We start from the raw sequence: 17048 nt of genomic DNA, 5'->3' as shown, positions 1-17048 counted from the left end.
TAGCTGGGTCCTCAGGTAGTTCAATTTCCAATTTTCTGAGGAACCTCCAGACTGATTTCTAGAATGGTTGTACCAGTCTGCAATCCCACCAACAATGGAGGAGTGTTCCTCTTTCTCCACATCCTCTCCAGCATTTGCTGTCACCTGAGTTTTTGATCTTAGCCATTCTCACTGGTGTGAGGTGAAATCTCAGGGTTGTTTTGATTTGCATTTCCCTTATGACTAAAGATGTTGAGCATTTCTTTAGGTGTTTCTCAGCCATTCGGCATTCCTCAGCTGTGAATTCTTTGTTTAGCTCTGAACCCCATTTTTAATAGGGTTATTTGACTCCCTGCGGTCTAACTTCTTGAGTTCTTTGTATATTTTGGATATGAGGCCTCTATCTGTTGTAGGATTGGTAAAGATCTTTTCCCAATCTGTTGGTTGCCGTTTTGTCCTAATGACAGTGTCCTTTGCCTTACAGAAGGTTTGCAGTTTTGTGAGATCCCATTTGTCGATTCTTGATCTTAGAGCATAAGCCATTGGTGTTTTGTTCAGGAAATTTTCTCCAGTGCCCATGTGTTCGAGATGCTTCCCCACTTTTTCTTCTATTAGTTTACGTGTATCTGGTTTGATGTGGAGGTCCTTGATCCACTGGACATAAGCTTTGTACAGGGTGATAAGCATGGATCGATCTGCATTCTTCTACATGTTGACCTCCAGTTGAACCAGCACCTTTTGCTGAAAATGCTATCTTTTTTTCCATTGGGTGATTTTGGCTCCTTTGTCAAAAATCAAGTGACCATAGGTGTGTGGGTTCATTTCTGGGTCTTCAATTCTATTCCATTGGTCTATCTGTCTGTCTCTGTACCAATACCATGCAGTTTTTATCACTATTGCTCTGTAATACTGCTTGAGTTCAGGGATAGTGATTCCCCCTGAAGTCCTTTTATTGTTGAGGATAGTTTTAGTTCTCCTGGGTTTTTTGTTATTCCAGATGAATTTGCAAGTTGTTCTGTCTAACTCTTTGAAGAATTGGATTGGTATTTTGATGGGGATTGCATTGAATCTGTAGATCGCTTTTGGTAAAATGGCCATTTTTACTATATTAATCCTGCCAATCCATGAGCATGGGAGATCTTTCCATCTTCTGAGGTCTTCAATTTCTTTCTTCAGAGGCTTGACGTTCTTATTGTACAGATGTTTTACTTGCTTGGTTAAAGTCACACCGAGGTACTTTATATTATTTGGGTCTATTATGAAGGGTGTCATTTCCCTAATTTCTTTCTCGGTTTGTTTCTCTTTTGTGTAGAGGAAGACTACTGATTTATATGAGTTAATTTTATACCCAGCCACTTTGCTGAAGTTGTTTATCAGCTTTAGTAGTTCTCTGGTGGAACTTTTGGGATCACTTAAATATACTATCATATCATCTGCAAATAGTGATATTTTGACTTCTTCTTTTTCAATCTGTATCCCCTGGATCTCCTTTTGTTGTCTGATTGCTCTGGCTAGAACTTCAAGAACTATATTGAATAAGTAGGGAGAGAGTGGGCAGCCTTGTCTAGTCCCTGATTTTAGTGGGATTGCTTCAAGTTTCTCTCCATTTATTTTAATGTTAGCGACTGGTTTGCTGTATGGCTTTTACTATGTTTAGGTATGGGCCTTGAATTCCTATTCTTTCCAGGACTTTTATCATGAAAAGGTATTGAATTTTGTCAAATGCTTTCTCAGGATCTAATGAAATGATCATGTGGTTTTGTTCTTTCAGTTTGTTTATATAATGGACCACGTTGATGGTTTTCCGTATATGAAACCATCCCTGCATGCCTAGGATGAAGCCTACTTGATCATGGTGGATGATTGTTTTGATGTGCTCTTGGATTCGGTTTGTCAGAATTTTATTGAGTATCTTTGCATCCGTATTCATAAGGGAAATTGGTCTGAAGTTCTCTTTCTTCGTTGGGTCTTTGTGTGGTTTAGGTGTAAGAGTAATTGTGGCTTCATAGAAGGAATTCAGTAGTGCTCCATCTGATTCAATTTTGTGGAATAGTTTGGATAATATTGGTATGAGGTCTTCTATGAAGGTCTGATAGAATTCTGCACTAAACCCGTCTGGACCTGGGCTCTTTTTGGTTGGGAGACCTTTAATGACTGCTTCTATTTCCTTAGGAGTCATGGGGTTATTTAACTGGTTTATCTGTTCCTGATTTAACTTCGGTACCTGGTATCTGTCTAGGAAATTGTCCATTTCCTGCAGATTTTCCAGTTTTGTTGAATATAGACTTTTGTAGTAGGATCTGATGATTTTTTTAATTTCCTCTGATTCTGTAGTTATGTCTCCCTTTTCATTTCTGATTTTGTTAATTTGGATACACTCTCTGTGTCCTCTCGTTAGTCTGGCTAAGGGTTTATCTATCTTGTTGATTTTCTGAAAGAACCAACTTTTGGTTCTGTTGATTCTTTCTATGGTCCTTTTTGTTTCTACTTGGCTAATTTCAGCTCTGAGTTTGATTATTTCCTGCCTTCTACTCCTCCTGGGTGTATTTGCTTCTTTTTGTTCTAGAGCTTTTAGGTGTGCTGTCAAGCTGCTGACATATGCTCTCTCCTGTTTCTTTCTGCAGGCACTCAGAGCTATGAGTTTTCCTCTTAGCACAGCTTTCATTGTGTCCCATATGTTTGGGTATATTGTACCTTCATTTTCATTAAATTCTAAGAAGTCTTTAATTTCTTTCTTCATTTCTTCCTTGACCAGGTTATCATTGAGCAGAGCATTGTTCAACTTCCATGTATATGTGGGCGTTCTTCCCTTATTGTTATTGAAGACCAGCTTTAGCCCGTGGTGGTCTGACAGGATGCATGGGATTATTTCTATCTCTCTATATCTGCTGAGGCCGTTTTTTGACCAACTATATGGTCAATTTTGGAGAAAGTACCATGAGGTGCTGAGAAGAATGTATATCTTTTTGCTTTAGGATAGAATGTTCTATAAATATCTGTTAACTTTATTTGGTTCATGACTTCTCTTAGTCTGTCTACGTCTCTGTTAAAATCTGTTTCCATGACCTGTCCATTGATGAGAGTGGAGTGTTGAAATCGCCTACTATTATTGTGTGAGGTGCAATGTGTGTTTTGAGCTTTAGTAAGGTTTCTTTTACGTATGTAGGTGCCCTTGTATTTGGGGCATAGATATTTCGGATTGAGAGTTCATCTTGGTGGATTTTTCCTTTGATGAATATGAAGTGTTCTTCCTTATCTTTTTTGATGACTTTTAGTTGAAAATCGATTTTGTTCGATATTAGAATGGCTACTCCAGCTTGCTTCTTCTGACCATTTGCTTGGAAAGTTGTTTTCCAGCCTTTCACTCTGAGACAGTGTCTGTCTTTGTCTCTGAGGTGTGTTTCCTTTAGGCAGCAAACTGCAGGGTCCTCATTGCGTATCCAGTTTGTTAATCCATGTCTTTTTATTGAGGAGTTGAGACCATTGATGTTGAGAGATATTAAGGAATAGTGATTATTGTTTCCTCTTATATTCATATTTGGATGTGAGGTTATGTTTGTGTGCTTTTCTTCTCTTAGTTTTGTTGCCAAGACAATCGATTAGTTTCTTGTTTTTTTTCTAGGGTGTAGCTTGCCTCCTTATGTTGGGCTTGACCATTTTTTATCCTTTGTAGCTCTGGATTTGTAGAAAAATATTGTGTAAATTTGGTTTTGTCATGGAATATCTTGGTTTCTCCATCTATGTTAATTGAGAGTTTTGCAGGATACAGTAACCTGGGCTGTCATTTGTGTTCTCTTAGGGTCTGTATGACATCTGTCCGGGATCTTCTGCCTTTCATAGTCTCTGGCGAAAAGTCTGGTGTGATTCTGATAGGTCTGCCTTTATATGTCCCTTGACCTTTTTCCCTTACTGCTTTTAATATTCTTTCTTTGTTTTGTTCATTTGGTGTTTTGACTATTATGTGACGGGAGGAGTTTCTTTTCTGGTCCAATCTATTTGGAGTTCTGTAGGCTTCTTGTATGCTTATGGGCATCTCTTTCTTTAGGTTAGGGAAGTTTTCTTCTATGATTTTGTTGAAGATATTTACTGGTCCTTTGAGCTGGGAGTCTTCACTCTCTTCTATACCTATTATCCTTACGTTTGATCTTCTCATTGAGTCCTAGATTTCCTGTATGTTTTCAACCAGTAGCTTTTTCTGTTTACATTTTTTTTGACAGTTGTGTCGATGATTTCTATGGAATCTTCTGCTCCTGAGATTCTTCTATCTCTTGTATTCTGTTGGTGATTCTTCTATCTACGGCTCCTTGTCTCTTCCTTTGGTTTTCTATATCCAGGGCTGTTTCCCTGTGTTCTTTCTTCATTGCTTCTATTTCCATTTTTAATTCCTTCAACTGTTTGATTGTGTTTTCCTGGAATTCTTTCAGGAATTTTTGTGAATCCTTTCTATAGGCTTCTACTTGTTTATTTATGTTTTCCTGCATTTCTGTAAGGGAGTTCTTCAAGTCTTTCTTGAAGTCCTCCAGCATCATGATTAAATTTGATTTTAAATCTAGATCTTGCTTTTCTGGTGTGTTTGGATATTCAGTGTTTGCTTTGGTGGGAGAATTGGGCTCTGATGATGCCATGTAGTCTTGGCTTCTGTTGCTTGGGTTCAGGCGCTTGCCTCTCGCCAGCAGATTATCTCTGGTGTTTCTTTGTTCTGCTATTTCTGACAGTGACTAGATTGTCCTATAGGCCTGTGTATCAGGAGTGCTATAGACCTGTTTTCCTGTTTTCTTTCAGCCAGTTATGGGAACAGAGTGTTCTGCTTTTGGGCGTAGTTTTTCTTGTCTACTGGTCTTCAGCTGTTCCTGTGGGCCTGTGTCCTGAGTTCACCAGGCAGGTCACTTGGAGCAGAAAAGTTGGTCTTACCTGTGGTCCCGCGGCTCAAGTTTGCTCATGGGTGTTGCTTTTGAGCTCTCTGCGAGGGCAGCAACCAGGAGGACCTGCGCTGCCTTTTCCGGGAGCCCCCATGCACCAGGGTCCCAGATGGCATTTGGTGTTTTCCTCTGGAGTCAGAAATGTGTGCAGAGTGTAGTCTCTTCTGGCTTCCCAGGCGTGTCTGCCTCTCTGAAGGTTTAGCTCTCCCTCCCACGGGATTTGGTTGCAGAGAAGTGTTGAACTGGTCCCTTCAGGTTTTGGCGGTGTCTGGGGCGCAGGGGACCTGCAGCTCCAGTGCCCTTATCATCCGGTTCCCAGAGGCCGTATACAGTTTCCTCTTGGGCCAGGGATGTGGGCAGGGGTGGGCAGTATTGGTGGTCTCTTCTGCTCTGCAGCCTCAGGAGTGCCCACCTGTCTGGGCGGTGAGCTCTCTCTCCCACGGGGTTTGGGAGCAGTGGGCTGCGGGTGGGGATCAGCGAGCTAGTTTTCTAATTATTGCAAAGCTATTATATGGGACAATATTTTCAGGTCTTTTTTGCAGATACTCAAGTATTGAAAGATAATGGGCGATCGAAGCTGTAACTTACATGCAAATGATTCACCGAATGTGTTTTTAGAAATCTCTTGCAAATAAAATTTTGTGAGGCTTTTGGTTATTTTGAAGTTTATGTTTGAAACACTTAGTAAAAATAACACTGTGGAGTAAAATTCAATTTTAGATCATTAAACTCTGTAATTTGAATTTACTCAAGATGATGTAAAATGTGTATTTCTTCAGGATTATTGGCCCAGGGATGTTCACATTAGAGATGGTGATATATGGGAAAACACTCTGAGAAAACTAGAAGAGGCTGTTTCATATAATTCAGTTTATTCTTATCTGTGGACCAACGTTCCTAGACTATATGAAATCGTCGACAGCATGGAGTCAAAGTTAAAGGAATGTTCACATCTTTTGCAACAGCATGCCTCCAGATTATTTGAAAGTGACAGACTGATCTCCAAGAAAAGTAAGATTTATTTTTTATGTGAATAAGGTAAATGGACAGTGATGTGTGTGTGTGTGTGTGTGTGTGTGTGTGTGTGTCTGCCTGTCTGTCTATGTATGCTTTCTCTATGTGTGCTCTCATAAAGAATAAATTCCAAAGTTTAAATATTTTAAAACTAAATGTTTGAAACTCCCATCATCCAACAGGACCTAGTAAATATTTTTAGATAGACATGAGTATGAGGTTTGAACAAAAGCATTATTAGAGCAAGCCTAAGACAGTTTAAAACTTGTTAAACTGAAAAAGAGGTAGCAGAACATGGAGATTCCGAGAAGCAGCCTATAAGAGCAAGCCTCAGTCAGTAGCAAAGATAGAAACCAGAGTAGTCCAGGGCCGAACCACATGGTTGAGTTTAACCCATGGGTGTATTTAGTGTTCAGTGAGTACTCAGTGTGGAAGAAACGAACTGTTAGATGCACACCATCAAGCAATGGTAATTTTCTCATCCTTAGCATTTGTATAATATTTCCCTATCTAATTGAAAGTAAGGATTTTTATTTCTCTTTTTTCTATTTCTATTACTTTTATTTTTGTCTCTGTCTGCATTGCACTTCAAACACTGTATTGAGTAGAGTGGAAACCTTTGTCTCAGGATTATTGGCCCAGGGATGTTCGTTTTAGAGATGCTGATATATGGGAAAATACTGAGAAAACTAGTAGAGGCTGTTCCTGAAGGAAATTTTCTCCACTTAGCATTAACTTTCCTCTTAGGACTGCCTTCATTGTGTCCCATAGATTTTGGCAGGTTTTATTTTCAATTCATTCATACCTAGGATTTTTTTTTCCTTTGTGATGCCTTTCTTTCTAATTACCACTCAGCAGTATATTTTAAAGTTTTCTTGAGTCTGTGCACTTTCCTAGTTTGTATTGCTATTGAAATCTGGCTTTACTCCAGTACAGGCAGATAAGTGCAAAGTGGTTTTCAACACTCCTCTCTTTGTTTTGACTTGCTTTATGTGCTATCTTCTGATCAGTCTTAGAGAGAGCGTGTGGGCTGCTGAGGAGAGGTACTCCCTAGTGTTTGGCTGAATTGGTCTGTAGATGTCCGTGGTCCACTTTATTCCCCAGGTCAGTTAATCCCGGTGTCTCTGTCTGGTTTTCCTGTGGAGTTTTCCACGTAGGTTTGTATGTGGCCTATGGAGTTTTTCACTTGCAGTGCCATTTCAATTTGAGCTTTCATTAGCATTGTCCTCTTTATTAAATTCTTTATTCTTGTCTTGGAATGATTTCTGCATTTCATAGGTCTCTTTGTTTTGTTTTAAGTAATAAATCTAATTAGCTGAACTATTGGAAAGTGTGACTTGTTTATTAGATATTGGTTGAGGTAAAACATTAGTAACAGAAGTATCACAGACATGTAAGGTAGGGCTTGATATTTTGGAAAAACAAAAGGAAACATGATAATAGTTTCATTACTTATTAAGGGAGTGTGGCTTGTCAAGATTGCTAGTTCATTTTCACGGAATAGTTTTGTATATAATTTATTTGAATTATCTAGAATATCCTTGGTTTTTGTTTCTTTTTCATTGTCATCAATTCCTTTCTCTTAAAGGGACATATACAAACCTGGACCGCTACAAGGCATTTCTAAAAGAACACTATAGGCGAAAGAAGATAGTGGTATGAGTTTTGTGTTTCTATCATCCCTCAAAATGTATTTTCATAAAAATGTAAATGCTGTAGTTTACAGATAAGAACTGATATTTTTATAAATGTCCTTTTAATCTTCAGTGAATAACATTTCTGTCTTGAAAATCTAGAAATGTATTTTTGACACTCAATATTGGAAACTTGATACTGTCATATCATCATAAATCATTTGAGATTGATTTTAGTGTATATATATATATATATCCCTTCCTTTGGTTATTTAATGAATGAATTATGTGAACCAATGCTTTATTAATGATTTTGAAATATAAATATTTTATTGGGTTTATTTATCAGGATTTTGATGTAAAAATCCTTAAATTTATAATTTTAAATAATTTGTTTTGAATTTTTCCAGCTTTCAGATCAAATGGAGACAGAGAAGAATATAGAGGTATTTCAATTTTCTATATTGCTGGATTATATATCAGGTATACTACATAGGGCCAAGAGAATGATTATAATGCTACAGATGTAGATATAACTATAAGATGTAGATATAACTCTCTTTAAGAAAGAGAGTTCGGAACAGGCTTAGAAACCTTTCTATGCTGCCCTGTTTTTGTTTCTTTATGCAAGGACAATCTAAAATAGTTGATCTTTTGATTATATGCCAAAATAAGTTCTGATTCTGTTTTGTTTAAAAAAGTGGCTCATGAATAGGCAAAGACATCTAATTTCTCAAAAACAAAATATGTTGAAATATTTTTCCTCAGAGAAATAAATGATTTTAATGTAATAACATAAAATAGCATAGTTATGTTGGTTAAGTAATAGTTAAATATTCATCTGCCTTTTAAAGTCATATGAAACCACTATACTAAGAAGAGAATTAATTTTTGTTAAACAACATTTTCATTTTTTCCCTAGGGTTGCACCTTTTTACTCAAACAAAATGAGCTGACACAATTACCCAGACATTTGGATGCTAAACAGATTTATCTTTATGTTTTAAGAACCCATAACCTTGAGGTATGTAATCATTATTTATTTTGGTCCTATAGTAAAACTAGAATGTGATTTTAATGAATCAGGCCTTTATTTAAAACTATAAGTTAGATGTTAAACAAAACTTGATTTTTTGAACATTAAATTTGGAAGGAAACATTAGTGATGTCTAACTCTGTTTACCAGAAGAAAATTGGTTGGTTTCTTAGTTAATTTTTTATTTCTGTAACAAAACACTAAAACCAATCCAAATTATTCAAGTGTTTAATTGGGCTTAGGTTTCAGAGGATTAGGTTTCATGATGACAGAGCAAAGGCCTGGCAGCAGGAAAAGCTGAGAGCTCACAACTTAATTTCCAAGTAGAAGCAGAAAGAACTTACTGGCAATGGTACCAAACTTTTGAACCCAAAACCCACTCCCAGCAACACACTTCTCCAATAAGGCCAAACCTCTTAAACCTTCACAAACAGTTCCACCAGCTGGGGACCTGAGGGTATATTGGTGTGCTGGCATCTCTAGGGTCTTGACCTGAGGGTATATTGGTGTGCTGGCATCTCTAGGGTCTTGACCTGAGGGTATATTGGTGTGCTGGCATCTCTAGGGTCTTGACCTGAGGGTATATTGGTGTGCTGGCATCTCTAGGGTCTTGACCTGAGGGTATATTGGTGTGCTGGCATCTCTAGGGTCTTGACCTGAGGGTATATTGGTGTGCTGGCATCTCTAGGGTCTTGACCTGAGGGTATATTGGTGTGCTGGCATCTCTAGGGTCTTGACCTGAGGGTATATTGGTGTGCTGGCATCTCTAGGGTCTTGACCTGAGGGTATATTGGTGTGCTGGCATCTCTAGGGTCTTGATGCTAGTGTCTATTGGCTGGGAGTGTGACTATGACAGAGGTTTTTATCCTGTCTCCACTCTCATTTACTCAGGCACCTTAGCATGCTGTTTTCACTCTGAAATTACTTTTGAGAGCTCTAACACATGTGACTTGTGTGTTCTTCTAAAGCCTGAAGATGTCCTGGCATGCTTTTGTTATGTCCTATGTATAACTGGATATAAAACAGAAAGTATGACTAGTTAAGCAGCCAGTGATCATCAAGGATCGAATAAACTTTGAGGGTAGCTACTGGTAAAGCTGATCATTTTCCCCCTTTTTCTAAATTTCCATTTTTTGTGTTTATATATACTATATGTGTTCTTTGTGATTAAACAGTGCAAAGTATACATTGAAGCTGTTATGACTGTGGAAAAGAAGCACTCCCATAGAAATGATGATTTTCTTGTTAAAAGTTTGCAAGATTTCCTTGTTGTTGATTTGCATTTGAGGAACAATCCCCCCCCAAGTATTTATGGATTTCACCAAAGGAAATGTTGAATTGTATTGAGTCTAGTATTTAAAGATTCTTGTGAGAATTGGTACATAGGTTTTGATGACATTGAAAAGCTTCTGCATGCAAAAGACCCAGATACTAGAATCAAGAGATAGTGTTCAAGGATAGCAAAAAACCTTCGCCAGTTCAACATCTGAAACAAAGTGATATCTAGGATTTATAATTAGCTCCAAAAATTAAACATAAAGTCTTCAATTCATCCAATCAATAAAGAAACAAATGAATTAAATATGTCTCAAAAGAAGAAATATACGTGGTCAATACATATTTGAGAAAATGTACAGTATCCTTAGTCATGAGGGAAATATAAATTAAAATTACTTTGACATTCCATTGCCTTTCAGTCAGAATGGTTGTCAAATAAAGCAAATGACAGCAGCATGTTCAGTCATAGATGAGGGAAGAAAGAACTCTTACATCTCTTGGTGAGAATTTAGGCTAGAGTAGACTCTACTAAAATCAGTATGGGTGTTCTTCAAAAATATAAAATAAAATTTCCATATAATCTAGTTATGCCACTACTGGGTATATCCCAAAAGGATGCAATTATATTACCACACAGATATTTGCCACGCATGTTTATTACTGTACTATCCAAAATGTCCAAGATATAACCAGCCTAGGTGCCTATCACCAGATGAATTAATAAATGAAATGTTATATGTGCACATATAACACACATTATAGGATTTTATTCAATAGTAAAAAACTGATTTTAAGTTATTTGCATGAAAATGGATTGAATTGGAAGTCATCATGTTAAGCTAAGCAAATAAAACCAAAATCGGGGAAAAAGTCAAGTCACGTTTCATCCATATTTGTTTCTCATATGCGGTGTGTGTGTGTGTGTGTGTGTGTGTGTGTGTGTGTGTGTGTGTGTGTGGAGAGAGAGAGAGAGAGAGAGAGAGAGAGAGAGAGAGAGAGAGGATGGATGAGTTGAGAAGTGTTCTAAATGTAAGAGAAGAGGGCAACAAGGGAGGGTACTGAGAGATGCAGATAAAATATTGTTTTCTCTCATATGCAGAATATAGATATATTTGGAAAAAGAAAAGGGAACAATGGGATAGGAGAGAATGGATAGAGGGGATACTATATATGTGTGAGTATGTCCAAGACACAGCTATAAGGAAACATTGATGAAAGCTGGCATTTTGTACATCATCTAAGAAATTAATTTTAAAAGCTTTGTGGATAAGAGCATACAATGGTCTATTGAATCTACTTAACTAAGTAAAAATTTATAGTTTCTAGTATTTATGGTAAATTTGCTTAACTTTAGGTACCAGCTTTGGTGAATTGCTTAAGGAAAGTGTTTAGATTTTCCTTCATGAGAAGATTTATTAAGTTAAAATTCCACGATTAAGTGGATATTTATCTTAATTTTTTAAAAAGTGAGAAATATAGTATGTCTCCTATATTTTTGGTATGCTTGGTTTTGTCTATATTATCCTTGCATAAGGTACTAGCCATGTGTAGTTTGTGAGCAAATAAAATGTAACTGGGATGACTGATAACTTAAAATTTTTAGTCAATTTATTTTAATAGACTTATATACAAATATAAAACTAATATTTAATCACTAAAATAGTTATATTTGGAATAAAATTACAATATATTATTCTATTTTATGTAAACATATATTTATGAATCTAGAAATACTATTATAGTATTTCTGATGAAAATTTAGAAATGATTCAGTACAAAATACCTTCCATTGTTTTCAAATTTTAGCACTAAAGATGTAAAATACTTCATTAATGCTTTATCAATAGTTTATTAATAGTTTTTCTTTATTAAAAGTAGATAGTCTTTATGTGTCGATAAGACAATAGTCTAAGTACCCTTGGTTAAATAAAGTCTGTCATCAAGCCTAGCTTCACTCCTGGTTGTGTAACTGCTAGAACAGCTAATATTCTCCATGTGTATTGATAAATATCTGTCAGGCAAGTCTGTTGCCATTGAGTATATACATTTATGTCAATATATTTAATAATGTATTTTAATTCATTATCCATAGGAAAAGGTATTTAAAGTCTGGAAAACCCACATTCTCTCAGACTGCTCCATTGCTCTTTTGCATGACTGCTTTTGGTGGTGGTTTCTGCATAAATTCAAGGTAAATGGCATTTTAAAACTATGTAAAACATTGATTTGCAGCACAACTATTTTTTCAGTACAGGTAATGTTAATACAATTTTTTACACTGAGGAAATTTTAAGCTTTCATTCCTCACAAACTTTTGAATCCTATTTAAACTTTCTTCTTTCACAGTAATAAAGATTTCAATAAAGATTTCAAAGGATTTGGTTCTTTGTTAATCAGAAAAGATAAGGGAGATCCAATAGCATAGTGAATAATGAAGTCGTAGCTTTACGTGTATTATATGTTGGTTACCTGGACATAACACCTACTACAAATCAGAAACATTGAGGAATTAGAAGAGAACCTGGTGGTCAGAGAGACAGAGAGCCTTTATCTGATTAAAAAGATGAGGGTCTGAATCTAGGGGGACAGAGTAAAATTCTTGTGGTAGCACAGGAAGTACTGTTTGACTAGCATAATTTCAGTAAGAATAGATACCCTAAAGTTGTCTTAAAGCTTTGTCCCAAAAAATGATGCAAAAAGCTAGAATGTGGCCCACACTGTGACACACAAGCCACCGTCTTCTGAGAACAGTGTACATGACAGTATAAGCCCTTCACTGGTAATATCATCCCACTTCCAGGACCAAAGTTCACGTAAGAGGACTGTGCATGGTATCCTGTTCGTCACCCACCACATGTTGCACCTTCTTCCCCATCTAACCGCACCCTGGGAACCCAAATCACAGCTATCTAAGTACTGTATGCACAGCATGTGTTACAAAAACTTTCCCTAACTAAGCCTGAACCACGTCTGATACCAAATTACACATCCCCTTGTGTCCTCAACACTGAACCTCAGGAACCACCTAGTGAGTCCACAGATGTTTAGCTGAAAATAAATAAAAATTCTACTGCCTACTCAACAAAGGTGGGTCAGATATCCAAACCATACAGCCATAACACTGCTCCACATATGCAATGCCAATACACAAAATATGAAAAACCAAAACGATTTATTGCTTCAAAAAATAACTCATAGTAATGTTCCCCAAGGAAACAATTTAGATGACACACAAGATCAGGAACTGAAAGTAGCAATCTTAGATATATTCAAGGAACTCAAGGAGGGATATGAGTAAGTGCCAAAATGATGACCTAGAAAACACAAATGGTTGAGTGAAATAATTAAGACAAAACAAGATATGAAAATAGAACACAATAAAAAGATCCTGAAGAAAACTGAAATGAAATTTGAAATGAACAATTCATTAAGTCCAATAAGCTCAGAGGAACACCTCATCAAAGGTATAAACTAAGTGGAAGAGACGATATCAGGACTTGAAAACAAGATAGAAGAATTAAATCAATCAATCAAAAGAAAATGAAAAATCAAAGGCCCTGTGAAAGGGGCACTCAGATACTCTGAAACATAAAAGGACCAAGATTGTGTGCAAATAGAGAAGAAGGAAAAGAAATCCAGGTCAAAGACACAGCAAGTATTTCCAACAAAATTCCAGAAGAAAATTAATCCATTCCACAAGCTGGAAATCATGCCTAGTACCATTAACTAGGCCACGTACCTGTGCCTGTGTGTGTCATAGACCCTAGAAGAGAACTAGGGTATTTCATTACTTTGCTAAATGGACACGTTATTAAACTGCCCGACAATGCATATGTTTATGCCCATAGATTAGTGACGCCTTCAAGCATCATCAGAGAAGCTTCTTTTTACAGTAGGTGACTGGTACTTTGAATGGAATAGCCCCAGAGGCTCATATGGTTGAATACTTGGTTGCCAGTTGCTGGAACTGTTTGGAAAGGATTAGATGTGGCCTTGTTAGAGGAGGTGTGTTACTGGGGTTGTGTTTTGGGATTTCAAAAGACTGGTGCCATTCCCAGTGTTATCTCCTCCTTATGGGTGAGTTTCAGTATGTGAGCTCTCAGCTACTACCTGCTGCCATGCTCCCTACCATTATGATCATGAACTCTAACCCTCACAAGCTGTGAACCCCAAATTAAGCAGTTTCTTTTATAAGTCACCTAGGTCAGGGAGTCTTATCACAGCAATAGAAAAGTAATGACAAATGCAGAGACCGACAATTGGTTGTGTACAGAGACTAAGACTTTGGAATGCTCAGTCCTAATAGGGCATCCGAGTTACACCTCCCCTCAAGGCTCAATGATACCACACAAGAGCTTGTGAAAAAATTGCTTGAGTCAAAGGCAGTCAATGGATGCCATGAAACAGTGTTTTCTAGACACAACATCCACTGCACATATGAACTCAGGGAAGTGTGATTGCCTGTACAAAATCAAACTAGGCACTAATGGTTCACTGAACTAGAGAGCTTTAAGACAGATGATCTAGAAATTCATTTTAGGTTTGAGATCCTATGTATCTATAAATCTATTTTGTTTTCTATTACCACGAAAATTAGCAATTTTGCATTCTTTACTTTATATTGTTGTTTTCACAGCTTGTGAGTTTGAACTCTCTAATTCATCTTCCTGTACAATGAATTTAGATACTTCTTATTGTCATTACTTCATAGAGTAAGAAGCTAGGCTGCTACATTAAAATTTTATTGTATTGCTGATATTAAGTCACTGTAATTATGCTCTTGCTACTGATGGGCCGCGTTTACATTTCTAGGGACAGTGACTGAGTCGTTAATTGTTCTCAGCATGGTAGCTACTGTCCTCACTCTTTCTACAAATGTCTCTGTGCTCTCTGTGTCCTAGACACCGTGCTAGGGTTTGAAATACAGAATGATGTAAAAATGTGGTCTTGGCCCCAGTATAACTTTACCATTCTCTTTTAGATATGACAGATATATATGGCTGTCATCTAGGAAATTAGGCTATAATCCTGTCCAATGTAGCACAACTAATAAAGGACAGAGCTGCCATTAAAACTCCACTCTGTGATGCCGACACAAATGGCCCTCACATTAAACTACTTGAACTACCCTTTGAGAATATACTAAATTCTTGTATGTTATATACAGACTATACTACATGTAATAATATTATATACATAACTTCCTAATATAAATTGTAATTGGCTCTAATTCTATACATGTGTCTTCTTTAAGCCTGACAAAAGAGATCAAGATTGGTTATTTGACAGAATCGCAGAAAGTTATGTCACTCTTTTCATGAGAATACCTCTAAGGAGAAAGGATATATTCTTTCAGGTAAATGTAAAAACTTAACAGATACAATAATTATTTTCATAGTGTATGCAAAATATATTTTATTTAAATTTATATGAGCATATTTTGATTACCTTTGAACAAAACTTTGTCTGATGTAAATACCGGAAATATTTCTAAGTTTTACCACCATGACCATTACCCCAAACACTGTGTACTCTTGACTCATATTCTTAGAACCACAGTAGTTCTACAGTTACTTTATTAGGAAACTAGTGACTTCTTCGAATAGTCTTGGTTTTGATCTACTTACCTATAAGATATCATTTTTCTTTTACTTTATAATAAATCTTTTAGTCCATTTAAGAGAAACCAACTAGGTTATATCATACATAATGAGCTAAACGTTAATTTTATATTATATTAATTAAAAAGCAAAGTTCATCAAAATAATGCTGTTTTGGTAAACGGAGAAAATGTAAAGATGTTTTTTAGATATTTTAAATATTAATACCTAGTATTTCAAAATGTAAGTAATGTTCAAGTATCTTATTGCTTTAGCAGTCTGTAAATCAGAAGTATATAAGCATTTTTGAATTTATAAATGTTTTCACATTGTGGGACAGAACACAAAATATCATTAATGAAAATACAAATAACTCTAAATTTAAGAATTTTTCAAATATTTACATTCAATCTTGATTTATCTTACATGTCCATAAAGTGTGATAGGAGAAAACTATAGTGGACTGGGAACTGAGTTTGAAAGACTTGACCATTACTGGCAGCACCATTCCATTGGCTGCTATCCTAGAATCCATAAAATGGAGAAAGGACCAACATTCATCTCCTGCTTCCTGATTGTAGGTGCCATGTGACCAGTTCCCTCAACTTCTGATGCCATTAGTTTCCTTTGAGTTGTTTTGTCAGAGTATTTTATCATAGCAACAGGAAAAGAAACTGAAGTAATCTTGTAAGCACTAGGAGGTGGCATAATTTTATACACACACACACACACACACACACACACACACACACACACACACACAGAGTGGGGGGGACTGGATAAGTCTTTTTTTTCTATCTGTTTAACATTTTAATTTTAACTATTAATAAAACTGATAATATGTGACCATTTGGGTAATGATATTCATGGCTCACTGTATAAGATTAGATACACCAATGTTACAGAATTCTTCCCCTCACACATCCACCTTCCTGCCACCACTACCCAAGTCAAGAATGCCCTAAAAGGAATGTGTACCAGCAAACTTGAGCATTATTTGATTAAAATAAGCATATTAGTTTCCTATGAAGTACTATATATTATAATAAACTTAGTTATTGAAAGCAATAGAAATTCATTTTCTTAGTTACAGAGGCCAGCAATTCAAGATGAATAGAATATGAGTGTAAAATGAAGGTGTCGGCAATGCTGCTTTCTTTAGAAACCCCAGGGAATTGATCTTGATTTCTTTTTGTTCCTGGTGTTAGAACATTACCACACCCTCTGATCTACAGATCCATCACTGCACATTTACTTCTACTGTCACACTGCCTTCCCCTCGGAGTCAGTCTGCTCAGCCTCCCTCAAAATGATACTAGTAATTACAGTTAGAATCTTCAAGATAATCTAGAAAGCTCTAATCTGCCCCACATCTTCAGCTTTGTACTAACTGACATTTTCAAGTCAAAGGAATAGAACATGTGCATCTTTTGGTTCATTAGTTGGTGCACAGCAGTGATCACTAAGGACTTCTAGACTTCTAAAACTTTATAATCAAATGGAATTTTACTTTATGATTATCAATAGCTACTTGAATTCAGTGTACCATAATAACAATATCATGTGTCTTTAATATAAAAGTTGGTCT

The 17048-nt window shown here is 36.5% G+C and overlaps 1 protein-coding gene across 3 annotated transcripts in view; it reads left to right on the top strand.

Annotated features, from left to right (window-relative positions):
• The window catches only part of Fam227b (family with sequence similarity 227, member B), a 159192-nt gene that overhangs the window by 13134 nt on the left and 129010 nt on the right, over window positions 1–17048 (top strand). For 2 of the 3 annotated variants that reach the window (NM_001013920.2, XM_039104564.2), the window contains exons 4-9: window positions 5678–5909; window positions 7501–7568; window positions 7957–7992; window positions 8469–8570; window positions 11953–12051; window positions 15115–15216. In NM_001013920.2, the coding sequence (NP_001013942.2) occupies window positions 5678–5909; window positions 7501–7568; window positions 7957–7992; window positions 8469–8570; window positions 11953–12051; window positions 15115–15216 (639 nt within the window). The remainder of the gene's footprint in view (window positions 1–5677; window positions 5910–7500; window positions 7569–7956; window positions 7993–8468; window positions 8571–11952; window positions 12052–15114; window positions 15217–17048) is intronic. The other variant, XM_006234909.5, reaches the window with a different exon arrangement.

Source organism: Rattus norvegicus, chromosome 3 (assembly GCF_036323735.1).
Source record: "Rattus norvegicus strain BN/NHsdMcwi chromosome 3, GRCr8, whole genome shotgun sequence".
Classification (NCBI taxonomy): Eukaryota; Metazoa; Chordata; class Mammalia; order Rodentia; family Muridae; genus Rattus; species Rattus norvegicus.
This window is presented reverse-complemented; position numbering and strand designations above follow the sequence as displayed.